Source organism: Lemur catta, chromosome 18 (assembly GCF_020740605.2).
Source record: "Lemur catta isolate mLemCat1 chromosome 18, mLemCat1.pri, whole genome shotgun sequence".
NCBI classification, from domain to species: Eukaryota; Metazoa; Chordata; class Mammalia; order Primates; family Lemuridae; genus Lemur; species Lemur catta.
The window spans coordinates 31,901,745-31,913,551 of record NC_059145.1 but is presented as its reverse complement, the minus strand read 5'-3'; the positions used below and the strand labels follow the sequence as shown (position 1 = coordinate 31,913,551).

At 52.2% G+C, this 11,807-nt stretch overlaps 1 protein-coding gene across 1 annotated transcript in view; it reads right to left on the bottom strand.

Annotated features, from left to right (window-relative positions):
* The window catches only part of ACOX2 (acyl-CoA oxidase 2), a 54,471-nt gene extending 49,405 nt beyond the window's left edge, over positions 1-5,066 (bottom strand). Inside the window, 5 exon segments of the mRNA XM_045530727.1 lie at positions 1,536-1,643; positions 2,060-2,211; positions 2,434-2,590; positions 3,012-3,190; positions 4,971-5,066. Coding sequence (XP_045386683.1) covers positions 1,536-1,643; positions 2,060-2,211; positions 2,434-2,590; positions 3,012-3,171 — 577 coding nt within the window. The 5' untranslated portion in view covers positions 3,172-3,190; positions 4,971-5,066.
* Between the last annotated feature and the right edge of the window lie 6,741 nt (positions 5,067-11,807).

Below are 11,807 nucleotides of genomic sequence, written 5' to 3'. Positions count from 1 at the left end.
CCTCTGTATCTCGCCCCTCTGTCTCTCTCTCTCTCTCTGTCTCTCTCTCTCTCGTGTGTCTCTCTCAACTCCCCCTCTGTATCTCGCCCCTCTGTCTCTCTCTCTCTCTCTCTCTCTCTGTCTCTCTCTGTCTAGTCTGTCTCTCTCAACTCCCCCTCTGTATCTCGCCCCTCTGTCTCTCTCTCTCTCTGTCTCTCTCTCTGTCTCTCTCTGTCTCTGGTCTGTCTCTCTCAACTCCCCATGTGTATCTCGCCCCTCTGTCTCTCTCTGTCTCTGTCTCTCTCTGTCTCGTCTTTCTCTCTCAACTCCCCCTCTGTATCTCGCCCCTCTGTCTCTCTGTCTCTCTCTGTCATCTGTCTCTCTCAACTACCCCTCTGTATCTCGCCCTTCTGTCTGTCTCTCTCTCTCTCATCTGTCTCTCTCAACTCCCCCTCTGTATCTCGCCTCTCTCTCTCTCTGTCTCTCTCTCTCTCTCGTCTGTCTCTCTCAACTCTCCCCCTGTCTCTCTCTCTGTCTCTCGTCTGTCTCTCTGTATGTCGCCCATCTGTCTGTCTCTGTCTCTCTCTGTCTCTCTCGTCTGTCTCTCTCAACTGCCCCTCTGTATCTCACCCCGCTGTCTCTCTCTCTCTCTCGTCTGTCTCTCTCAACTCCCCCTCTGTATCTCGCCCCTCTCTCTCTCTCTCTCTCTCTCCTCTGTCTCTCTCATCTGTCTCTCCCAACTCCCCTCTGTATCTCCCCCCTCTGTCTCTCTCTCTCTCTCTCTCTCTCTCTCTCTGTCTCTCTCTCTCTCTGTCTCTGTCTCTCTCTCTCTCTCTCTCTCTCTCTCTCTCTCTCGGCTGCTCTAGCTGGACTCCTCACAGTTGATTTATTTAATGGTTGCCACACAAGGCATTCACTCACTGGGTCCGCAGGTGCCACAGCTGTGTCCTCAGAGGTGAATTCTCAAGTGTGAGGACGGAGGACCCCCTCTCTGGGGCTTGGAAAATCAATCTCTCAGCCCCGGGGACTCTCGACGTGGGCGCCCCCTGGTGGTCACCGGGGGAGGTACGGTGTCGGGGCGGGGACATGATGGGCGCTGGTGGCGGGAGTGAGACTTTGGGGGTGCGCCAGCAGGGGCGGGGAGGGTGCTTTTCTCACTAGCTGTGCAATCGCAGGGCCTGGGCTCCCGCTGGTGGTGGCATCATCACTAACTCGGGAGATGAGAGGAACTGGTGTCGTGGGGAAGGCCTGGGGCTAGGCTGTGTGTGTGTGTGTGTGTGTGTGTGTGTGTGTGTGTGTGGCCTTGTCCCTCATCCCCCCAAATTTGGGTCTGTTTTGTCCTCTACTTCAAAACTCCCTTGGGGACCTCCCAGCCACTCACTATTTTACGGAGCGAGAACCTGAGGCTCAGGGAGGGGAACCGGCCTGCTCGAGGCCACCAGGCTAGAAAAGGAAATCAATCCGAGGTCTGCTGGACAGCAAAGCTAGTGCCACTCTGCCCTCCAACTTTGCTCTGCTTGGGGAGAGACAAGGAATGGGGATGGAGGGATACTCACGGTCCCCAGGCCACCATTTGGTGGCGGTTATCGTGGGGCTGTGTATCACAAACTCCTGGGTGGCCGGGTCATAGGTGGCTTCAGTCTCCAGGCCCTGAAGGTACGTCCCTTGGGATCAAGAAGAGAAATTAGACCTCGGGCCTAGATGGGGTTCCTACCTGGGAAGCAGTTTCCAGGGGGCCCTGGCACTCTTAGGCACCAGTCCAGCGTGGAGCGAGGGCCGGCTCGCAGCTGCACTCGCGGGCATTCCTCCCCATGCACCCACGGGCGTGTGCGGGGCTCGCCATCCCCTGTAGCCCTGTAGCCATTCCACGACAAGGGATGGATGCCGATGTTTCCGAAGGAACGACTTGCCCCACTGGTAGTGCATACAACGTTTGTGTAAATTAGAAAAGGACCCTTGACTGCCATCTACTGGAAATTTCCCTATTAAATATATAAATCTATGACTACTGACATGCGAATGGGCCCTCTGGAGTTGTGCAGGACACACCTAAAGAATGCATGCGACAGCCCGCACTCACCGTGTCCCAGTTCTGTCTGGGCATACGTTGCGATGATCTGGTAGGTTTTGCCGAGTGGCTCCCATTTGGCAATCTGTTCCTCTGAGCCCAGGCTCCTGAGGGCTTTCAGGAAGATTTTGTGCACACCTAACACCGTGTCTCCAGAAAGGGCTCTATGGGGCAGAGATGCTGTGGTTGAGTAGCCTATGGGAGACAGGGGCCCGGGAGCCCCCAGCCTGGGTAGAGCACAGGAGGGAAGGGGCAGCTAGTGTCCTGTCTTCCCAGCCAGTACTGCCTTTGTTGGGGAAAATGGCTCATGGGCCTGGCGTGGGAGAAAGGTTCCAGGTGATCCCAGGTAGATTCCTCTATAGTGGGGCTGCCCTAGGAGTCAGCACCTGTGAGCATAGACCGATTCCTTTTCCGACCAGCCCAGTCTCTCTATTAGCATCTGGATGTGGAATGTCTTCCGCACGGCCGCCTCGTAACGCTCGTTCTGGGTCATGAAATAATTATCCTGACAGCTAAACTCTGGGTCGCTGTGGATGATGCTCTCTGCAGGGGACAGAGAACAAGAGGGCTTAGGGACCTGGGTGAAGTTTCTGGCACCTTCAAATCTTCCCACTGACTTGCTTCATGGACCTGGAAAGGAAGTCAGATGTTACTGTCATTTACAGGTAAGACAACTGAGGATCAGATGTGAGAAAGTGACTTGCCCGAGGTTACAAAGCTATGCAATGGTAGAATTTAAAAACCAGCATCCAAGTCTTCTGCTGCCTAGGTCTCTTCTATCCCTCAGATGAGCTCAGGGAACAATGGCATGTTAAGAGTGCCTTTACGGTCCAAAGGAATGAATCTCTAACAGTGGAATTTCAAGGGCAAAGTTTATTTGAAGGCAGGACTGCTAATCAAGGACTCTCCTCCAAGCAAAGAATGGGGCATAAAGCAGATGCTCCATTCCTCAGCCTCCCCTTACCAACTCTCCTCCGGCATGCAGTGTTCTGGGCACCTCCGTCAAGAATGTTGGTGAGCCGTTCCACGTCGAAGGACTGCGCGTGTCTCTCGCTGTCTATGTCGGGATGCACTTGCCCGCTCCAGGTGTCCCCCAACGACACTCGGTGCACTGGGCTGCTCATCCTGTCCTGGATCTGCCTGCTGACTGAGGAGAGACACTTCTGGTCTGGCTGGTCTGAAAGTCTGCTCTGAGCATTGGGTGGGATGAGAGGTGGAAAGAACCTGTGTGTGGGAGGGACTGCCAGGTGTCAGCCAGGGGCTGTGGGTGGAGAGGAGCCTAGTGCCACTCCCCTTCCCCACTCTCTGTGGCACTGGCTGTGGACCGGGCACTGTATGCAGCCATTGCTCAAGCATTGCCTGGGGGAATCCGCATGCAAAGTCAATGAAGGCAACCAATGAAGAAAATAATCCCAGCGAGGCTGAGTGAGTGGCTCCCAGCCACACAGACCAAGAGTCTGACCACAAAGCACACTCTTTGTCCACACTACAGCCCCACTCTGGGGGCTTCTGGGGGAAAAGCTCTGGGCTCATTTAGCCCCTTTTCTGTCAGCCCTGTTGGGGTACCGTGGAGCTGAGGTGAGGGAGCCTGCTCTCTGTCTGGGAAGTGTTCCCCCGGAACCCCGGGGTGTCCCCGAAGCCAGGGTGGGTGCGGCCTCCTTCATGGCCGCAGCGAGGCAACCCCCAGGTGTGGTCCATCCTTCTCCTCCAGTCTCTCAGATCCATCTGCTCCTGCCCGTCTCCTTGGCTACCACTCGGGCCACTGTCATCTCTTGCCTGGCTTCCACGTCCCTCTTATCTGCTCTCCCAGCTGCCAGGGTGAGCTCTTCAACTGCAGATCATGTTTTCCTCCCCTGCTTGGGATGTGCCCTTGGGGCCCACTGTTTGTGGATCGGAGCCGCCTGCCCCTCTCCCGCATCAGCTCACCCCGCCGTCCTGGGCTCCACTCACTCCTCCTACCCTTCACCCCTGCAGTACCCTCCGGCCAAGGCTCAGCACCCTGTGTTCCTGGGGAGCCCCAGCTTCCAGGGACCCCTCCCTCATGACACCCTCCTGATGGCAGTACCCCGGGAGAACTCAGCACCCCTTTGTGCCCCCACTAGGTGCTATCAGTGTTAGGGACAAGTTCATATTTACTGGCGTGTCCCTCCCCCAAGGCAGGGAGCACGCCGGAGCCCACTCTGCGTTTCTGGCTCGCAGGAGGCGTGCTGCCACTCTTTCGGGCAGGTGCCACTCTTTTGATTTTCCTTTTTCCTCATCTCAACCCTGCGTTGCACCTTGGTTTTTACCATTTTCTAGAGAGGACATGGGCCTTGGGGAGGGAGGAGACTTTGTAAGGTCATGCAGACATGTAGCATGTGGCATTCATACACAAGTCAGGACTGCACGGTGCTGGCAGGGAGCCCCATCTTCTGCCCCTGGGTTCCCCGCAGGCCCCACCTCACCAGCTTCTCTGCCCTCGCTCTCTCCACTGCGCCTGCTCCCGCCTCCCTGCCGGTCCCTAACACCCCAGGCCTCCCTGCCCCCGCCAGCCTTGGCCGGGGCTGCGCCCTTTGCCCAGAACACCCTTTCCTCAGATGTCACCTCCACTCCCTGCGTCCCACCTCAGTGTCACCCCCACCTCTCAGTGACCACCTTCTTTAAAATCCCAAGCCCCTCCCCAGGTGTTCCCAATCCCCTTCGCGCTGCTGTACTCCTTTTCTTTTCACGGATCACCTTCTAAGACACGAGATAATTTACTCACTTATTATGTTTTTTTTTACTGCTGTCTCCCCCTACTAAAACAGAACCCAGAAGAGGGCTGGGACCTGTGGCCCTAAGTCCCAGTGCAGGGCCTGGCTGGTGGGTGCCGTTCCTGGGGCGGGCCAGTCCCCAGGGGTCTCCCAGTCCCTCCCCTGCCCTTGGGAAGGCTCTCCTGACTCACCTCCGTCCTATGCAGACACTGTAGGCCCAGCTGGCCTCTCCCCGGCTGCAGACTTAAGCGTCCGGCAGGCCGGGTGTCCAGCCCTTCTCCCCTCCCACCGGGGGGCTGGGACACGGAAGTCCAAGGGCACACCCACCGCCAGGTGAACTCGCAGCCCACATGGCGGGGCTCACTCGCTTTCTCTCCCTCCTCCCCGCCTCCCCGGGTGGGCGTGCTGTGCCGTGCCGGGCTGCCCTGCTGCGAGGATGAAGCCCTTCTGTCTCAAAGCCAGGGCTTCCTTTGAGACTACTTGTACTCGTGCTTCCAAAGTGAAGTCTCGATCTTTGCCACCTTTCCTGGTCTTTCATCCCTTGCCCTGCGGGGACTCAAGCTGTTAACACCACCTGAACTTAATAGGCTCCCCTCAGGTGGTCTTTGTGCGAAAGGATTGCTCTGTAAGGTGCATGATTTTCCTCTCTGCCCATGTTTCTGCTTTAAGATTTGACTTTTCTTATGCTTAGCCTTCCCTGACAGTCCCTGGATAAATTTTGTGGAGCACCTGCCGTGTGTCAGGCTGTGAGCTGTGGGGGACCCAGAGGGGAGCCACGTCTCCTCTCGGTGGGTGGGATGAGAGGCTCAGAGGTTCCCCCCCCTCCAGCATAACAGCCCTGGGAGGTAGGATGCAGCCCGCCCCACCCCCATTTTGCAGTTAAAGAAACAAGCTCAGGGAGGGGATGGCACCTTGCCCTGGTTTGCACAGTGAGTGTTAATAGATTACAGAGCCGGAATTTCAGCCAGGTTCTGAGGGCAAAGACTGGCTCTTGTGCAAGACTGGGAAAGAAATCAGGGGACATCCACAGGCCAGTAGGAGACTGAGGCTCCTGTCCTGGCGGGATTTCTGAGAAATGGTGACCCTGGGCAAGTGTCCTTCCTCCTGGGCCTCGGCTTCCCCATCTATGATTCGGGGCCTTTGCTCACTAAGGGGCCTTGCTGCTCCCCACTGTACCCCCAAGGTGGTGGCTGGCTTGTGTCCGCAGGAAGAGGCAGGACCTGTGACACAGCCTGGAGCCTTACCACCTAGCAGGTCCTGCTCGGATGGTGGGGGTTGGACCCTGGCAGTCCCCGTTGCTGTGGACAGTGGCTACACAGGCCGGCGGTTTCAGGGAAGGTGGCCCTGACTCTACTGCCTGGAAGTGAAAGTTCTGGCTTCCAGTCTGGCTTTTGCCAAGGATTTGTGTTCTCACTAACCGCGGGCAATTGCTTACTTTCTCTCTGCAAGAGTTTCCACATCTTAATAAACTCACCATGTTTAAATTGTTTCTTTGCCAACTTTGTAGCTGACCCTGCTCTGTGTGTTTTGGATGTGATCATTTTGATTTGTTGCACTGAACGATTGAATTCTGTAGCTTAAAAACTTTTTTTTTAATTATGCAAAATTTCAAACCTGTACGAAAGCAGAGAAAAAAAATATAATGAACCCACATGTACCTAACAGCCTGCTGTAACAATTATCATCACGTCTCCTTGTTTTTTTTTTTTTTTAACTTTTTATTTTGAAATAAACTTCGACTTTCAAAAAGTCACCACCCAGGGATGCCAAATCCTGTTACCGAAAGTGTGGCACTTGTCCCTGAGGCTACATCAGAAGAAGGAGGACAAGTGGTTTGAGGAGAAGGAAAGGGAGGTTTATTCATTTGCCAGCAAATGAGGAGGAGACGCTCATCTTAAGGTGCCATCATCTTCCCTATAAGCAGAAATACAGAGCTTTTAAAGGGGAAGTTTTCGGCTTCAGGCTATTGCTGTTTAACTACAATCGATAGTTCTGATCCATCCCATCTCCAGCGAAGACTATCTCATGACCTCTGCCCATGCAATTCTGTTGAGCCATCTGCTACGGTATAAATAAAAAGGACGCTCTCCTGCCCTTGGGCCTCTGGCAGGGATGTAGGTTTTAATTCCCAAAAAGAGTAGGGGTGAGTTTAAAGAGACAACTTATAAAACAGTTTACCCTTCCTCAGGCCATTCCCTCTGTTGCACCCAGGGAGGAGGGGAGAACCAGACATGGAAGCCTTGCCACACCCATGCTCTTGGCTTCCCTGGGTCTTGGGTCAATGGATCAAAGCAGAAGAGAAATTCTCAGGAGTTGTTTTAAAATAGCAGTAAAAAGATTAGATAACACGGGGGCACTCAGAGCTGGTATAAGAAGGTGTGCAGTGGCACTTCTCCAAAAAATAAGGACTAAGGGAAGGGCAGGGGGTCTTGAGGTGGGCCAGCCATGGGGAGGGATAGATGCCAAACTAGCCTAGGGACTGAGAGAAATAAATGAGTGGGATAAGACTTGGAAGGGTCAGGTCAGCAAACAGAGATGAAGAGCGAAACAACCAGGGAAAGGGAAGACGATAATGAGTAACTTTTACTGAGTGCTGGCCATGTGCCTGCACAAAACACTTGTTTGTTAACTCAGTGCTCTCAGCAATCTGTGAGGCTGGTACTACTGGAAGCTCCATGTGAAAGGTGAGGAACACAGAGACGTTAAGTAGGGTCTAGGGTCACCCAGCTGAGAGGTGGCAGAGCTGAATCCTCCCATCTGCCAGAATCTGAAGTCTCTCTGCCTTTGTAACCTGAACTCTTAACAGCCATGCTGGGCCACCTGTCAAGATATTGTTAAAAGAGAGAGGGAGGGAGAAGGATGTTTCATCCCTTGAAATGTGCCAGGCCCTGGGGCTAGGCATTTTGTGTGTATGTCACAGGACCTGCCAGGCCCATAGCAGGTACTCAATATGTGCTCCTCTCCTTCCTGCTCCTTACCTGAGCTTCCTGGGTTGATGGCCAGGATGTGGACCCTTGAGTCCCATTTGGGCACTGTGTTTTTCTAAAAGCTGCAGGTAGAATGGGGCTGGGATTCTTGTCCCAGGGGCCTACTCTGCCAGATTGGCATGGGCTGGGCCACTTGCTGGCAAGGAAGGAGGAAGGCCTTTGCCCTCAGCATGCTCGTAGAATGTTTCTGGTGACAGATGGGACAGCTTGAATGTGGGTGCTTTGCAAAACACCCTTCTCAGCCTCCACTAGCAAGTGTTGCCAAGACAAAAAAGTCAGGCAGACATGGGTTCTGATAAAATGGGGGTAATAAGAGTCTTGAGTGAGTAAAGGAAATAATTCATATAAAGTGTTGAGTAAAGTCCCTGGCACAGACACTCAGTGTTCAATGAGTGTCACTTTCAATACTTTTGTCACAGATATGGGAAATGGAAAATGAGGTCCAACAAGTTGCCCAGGCTTGTGACAAATAACAAGTGGCAGGGCTGGGGCTTGAATCCAGGCCTGGGCCACGGACGCAGCCCCTTCCCCACACCCCCTGCAGGACCAGAAGTGAGCAGTTCACCTGGGATTTCAGCAACACAGAATTACGTGAGGAATGCTCGGCCCTTTCTATAAAAATTCTGTTTTGAAAACAAAACGCTATGCAATTAATGTCCCTTCTTGGGCCTATCTGAGCTCTGATTACTCTTGGCATTTGTTCTGAAAAGAAGTTTCTCTTTTCTGGCAAATTGGCATGATTGCTAACAGTAGGGGACAGGGAAAAGAATTTTTCCTCAATCATCATGAGTTTCTATTTGGGATGGACCCCTGTAACAAAAGACAGATTAACAAGAGAAAAAGAGTTTATTAACATGTGCAGTGTACATCACATGGGAGAAACTGCAACGAAAAGCAACTCAAAGCAGTGGTTAGGACTCTGGCTTATGTAGCATCTTCAACAAAGAACAATATGTTTGTGGAGAAAGGACAGGACAAAGGAAAGCAGGGTTAGGCTGCCAAGGGCTGGAAACCGTGGGAAGGTAAAAAATGGAAGAAAATGAAAGGGGTCAGATTTGTTTGCAGGTTCCTCTGGTGCCGTCTCTGAGCAGGTGAAAGTCTAGAGTCATCTTCAGTAAAGGAGAATTTATATCCTGCCTTTAGGCTGATAAAAAGGAAAGTAGAGAGAGCTTTTCCTGTATTTGCTGCTTCTTCATTGCCTTCAGCTCAAAAATCATTTTTATGTCAAAGAGACTTATTTTGGAGTGACAAATGCTTCAACAGCCACTATAGGTTGAGTTCTTACTATATTCCAGTCAAATTACTTTACAAACAAAATCTCATTTAATACTGAAAATCCTGTGAAAAGTACTTTGATGTCTATTTTACAGTTTTGGAAATAGAAGCACAGTTTTTCCTAAAATTACAGCTAGTAGGTGGTGGAAGCCAGGATTGGAAGCCAGGTTTTGGAACTTTTCTGGTTTTTGTTTCTTGGCCATGGAATCTGTGTTTAAATGGAAACACATGGAAACAGATAAACATTGAGCTGCTCTCATTAAAGTTGGGAAAGGTGGTGATGAGAGCAAGGAGATTATAAACAGCTTGGTGTCACCCCCTCCTCCCCCATGAAGCATAGTCTGAAAATCAATGAATTATTCTATTCTGCTTTCTATAACTCTTTCTATTTTTTTAGATAAGGATTGGATTTCCCTTTTTGCCTTGGCTTCTAGGAGGCTCAGAGCTTTCTTGTCATACTCAGTTATGGTAACTGTCTCCAGCTCAGGGTTCTGAAACATTCTTCTTCCTCATTACAAACACCTTCTTTCACTGTGTGATCACCTTTAATCTGGAATACTGAACCAACACTCTGAATTTACGGTTGCCCCAACCTGTTGTTTAGTGCTGGGCTAACACCTCACCTGATGGCAGACAGCTGTCAGGTGTGTGGGGGCCATGATTTCAGCATCCCTGGATATGCTGGTCTGGCTGTGCCCAGGCAGAAGGCCTCGCCCCTGTAGCAGCTCTCTGTCTTTACAGGGCAAGCCTGAGGTTGGCTTTGCAGGGAGAATGAGCATTTTAGGTTGGACACCGAGGAGGCTGAGCTTAGATGTCCTGATCTCATGGGATCCTCTTTCTTGGAAGGGGGAGGCCTGGCTCACTTAGCGGCTACCGGGCAACCCAGGAGCATTACCAGGGTCCCTCACTGGGCAGTCCTACTCATCTCTCTATAACAGGGGTCCCCTGTTGCTCCATAGATTAACATTGCTATATAGAGACAGAAATGATTTCAGGAGTTTTGCAGGCAGGGCTTTGCCCTGAAGGAATATGTGAGTGTGTTAGTTCACATATCAGAAGGTGCCTCACCTCAGGAGGGCATCTCGAGGCAGGTCAGTGGCAGCTGCTTTCCAAGGTGATGCTGCATCTCAAACCTGTTGGCTTTCCCTGTTTTGTACGACAAAGCAGGTTTGCATGGAGCCACAGGATGAGAACTGATCAAAGAGTGCCCGCCCGACAGACAGACAGACACCTGCGGCTAAAAGCAGTTAGCCTAAGAGACAGTTCCTGCTTCACTCCTGACTATCTGTCTCAATCCACAAAAACTAGATAAAGAAATATAGAGCCACTATATTTCTGTTTAACCTTTCTGCTAAGTGATAGCTTTATCTTAGAACTTAGAAGTGTGTCTTAGGCCGGGCGTGGTGGCTCATGCCTGTAATCCTAGCCCTCTGGGAGGCCGAGGCGGGTGGATCGCTCGAGGTCAGGAGTTCGAGACCAGCCTGAGCGAGACCCCATCTCTACTAAAAAAAATAGAAATAAATTATCTGGACAACTAAAAATATATATAGAAAAAATTAGCCGGGCATGGTGGTGCATACCTGTAGTCCCAGCTACTCGGGAGGCTGAGGCAGGAGGATCACTTGAGCCCAGGAGTTTGAGGTTGCTGTGAGCTAGGCTGATGCCACGGCACTCACTCTAGCCCGGGCAACAAAGTGACACTCTGTCTCAGAAAAAAAAAAAAGGAAGAGACATGAGAGAGCTTGTTTTCTCTTCCTCCTCCCCTGGGTGAGGACACTGAGAGAAGGTGGCTGTCTGCAAGCCAGGAGGAGAGCCCTCACCAGAAACCGACCATGTTGGCACCTTGATCCGGGACTTCCAGCCTCCAGAACTGTGAGAAAATAAATTTGTTGTTTAAGCCACCCCGTCAGTGTACTCTGTCATGGCAGCCCCAGCAGACTAAGACATCCTGACCAGGTGAGACTGGAGTAATTAGCCTCTCAGAGGGTGAGGCTCTGTCCTTGTGGGTCCAGCCAGAGGGGCACCGTAAGGCAAGGTCCTGGCAGGAGCAAGATGGTGGCAGGTTGGTGGGTCTTTGAGGGCATTGAAAAACCAGATCGTTTAGGCTGCTGCTCAGCCGTCGGTCCAGCCCTGCAAGGACTGCAGGAATCTCACTACGATGGTGGATCGTGACCTGTTGGCCCCAGAGACTGGTTGGCTTTGGGGTGTGGGCGTGGCATCTGGGGGAGGGGCAACAGCAGATTGCTCACATCAATGGGGAATCCGAGTGGACACTCCTCACCTTAGGACTCAGGTGGGTCTACATTGGCCTGAGTCTGTTTTTATAGGTGGAAGCTAAATCCCTCAAGTTCAGACGGACAAATGGAAGATGCGATAGGTCCCCAAATCCCATGGCAAATGGTCAGGCTGATGTAGGGATCTCCTATGAGCCCTTTCCAGGAGCAAGACCTGGCTGTAGTGGACAGAACGCAGGCTTTGCAGACAGATGGTTCTGGATGTGAACCCCATTTCTCCCTGGGCACTGTTACATTTTCTGGCAAGTCCCTTCTCTTACCTGAGCCTTGGTTTCTTCATCTGCAGAGTGGGGAGGATGACACCTGATTGTCATGGGTGGTGACATTGTTGGCCTTCCATAAATGCTATGATCATTGCTGACATCGTTCACAATTTTTTTTAAAACCTATTTCCAGGGCACTGGGCCGGGACTGGAACGAAAGGTGAGCAGAATTAGACAGGAACTTCGCCCTCCCGGGGCTTGGAGTTAGC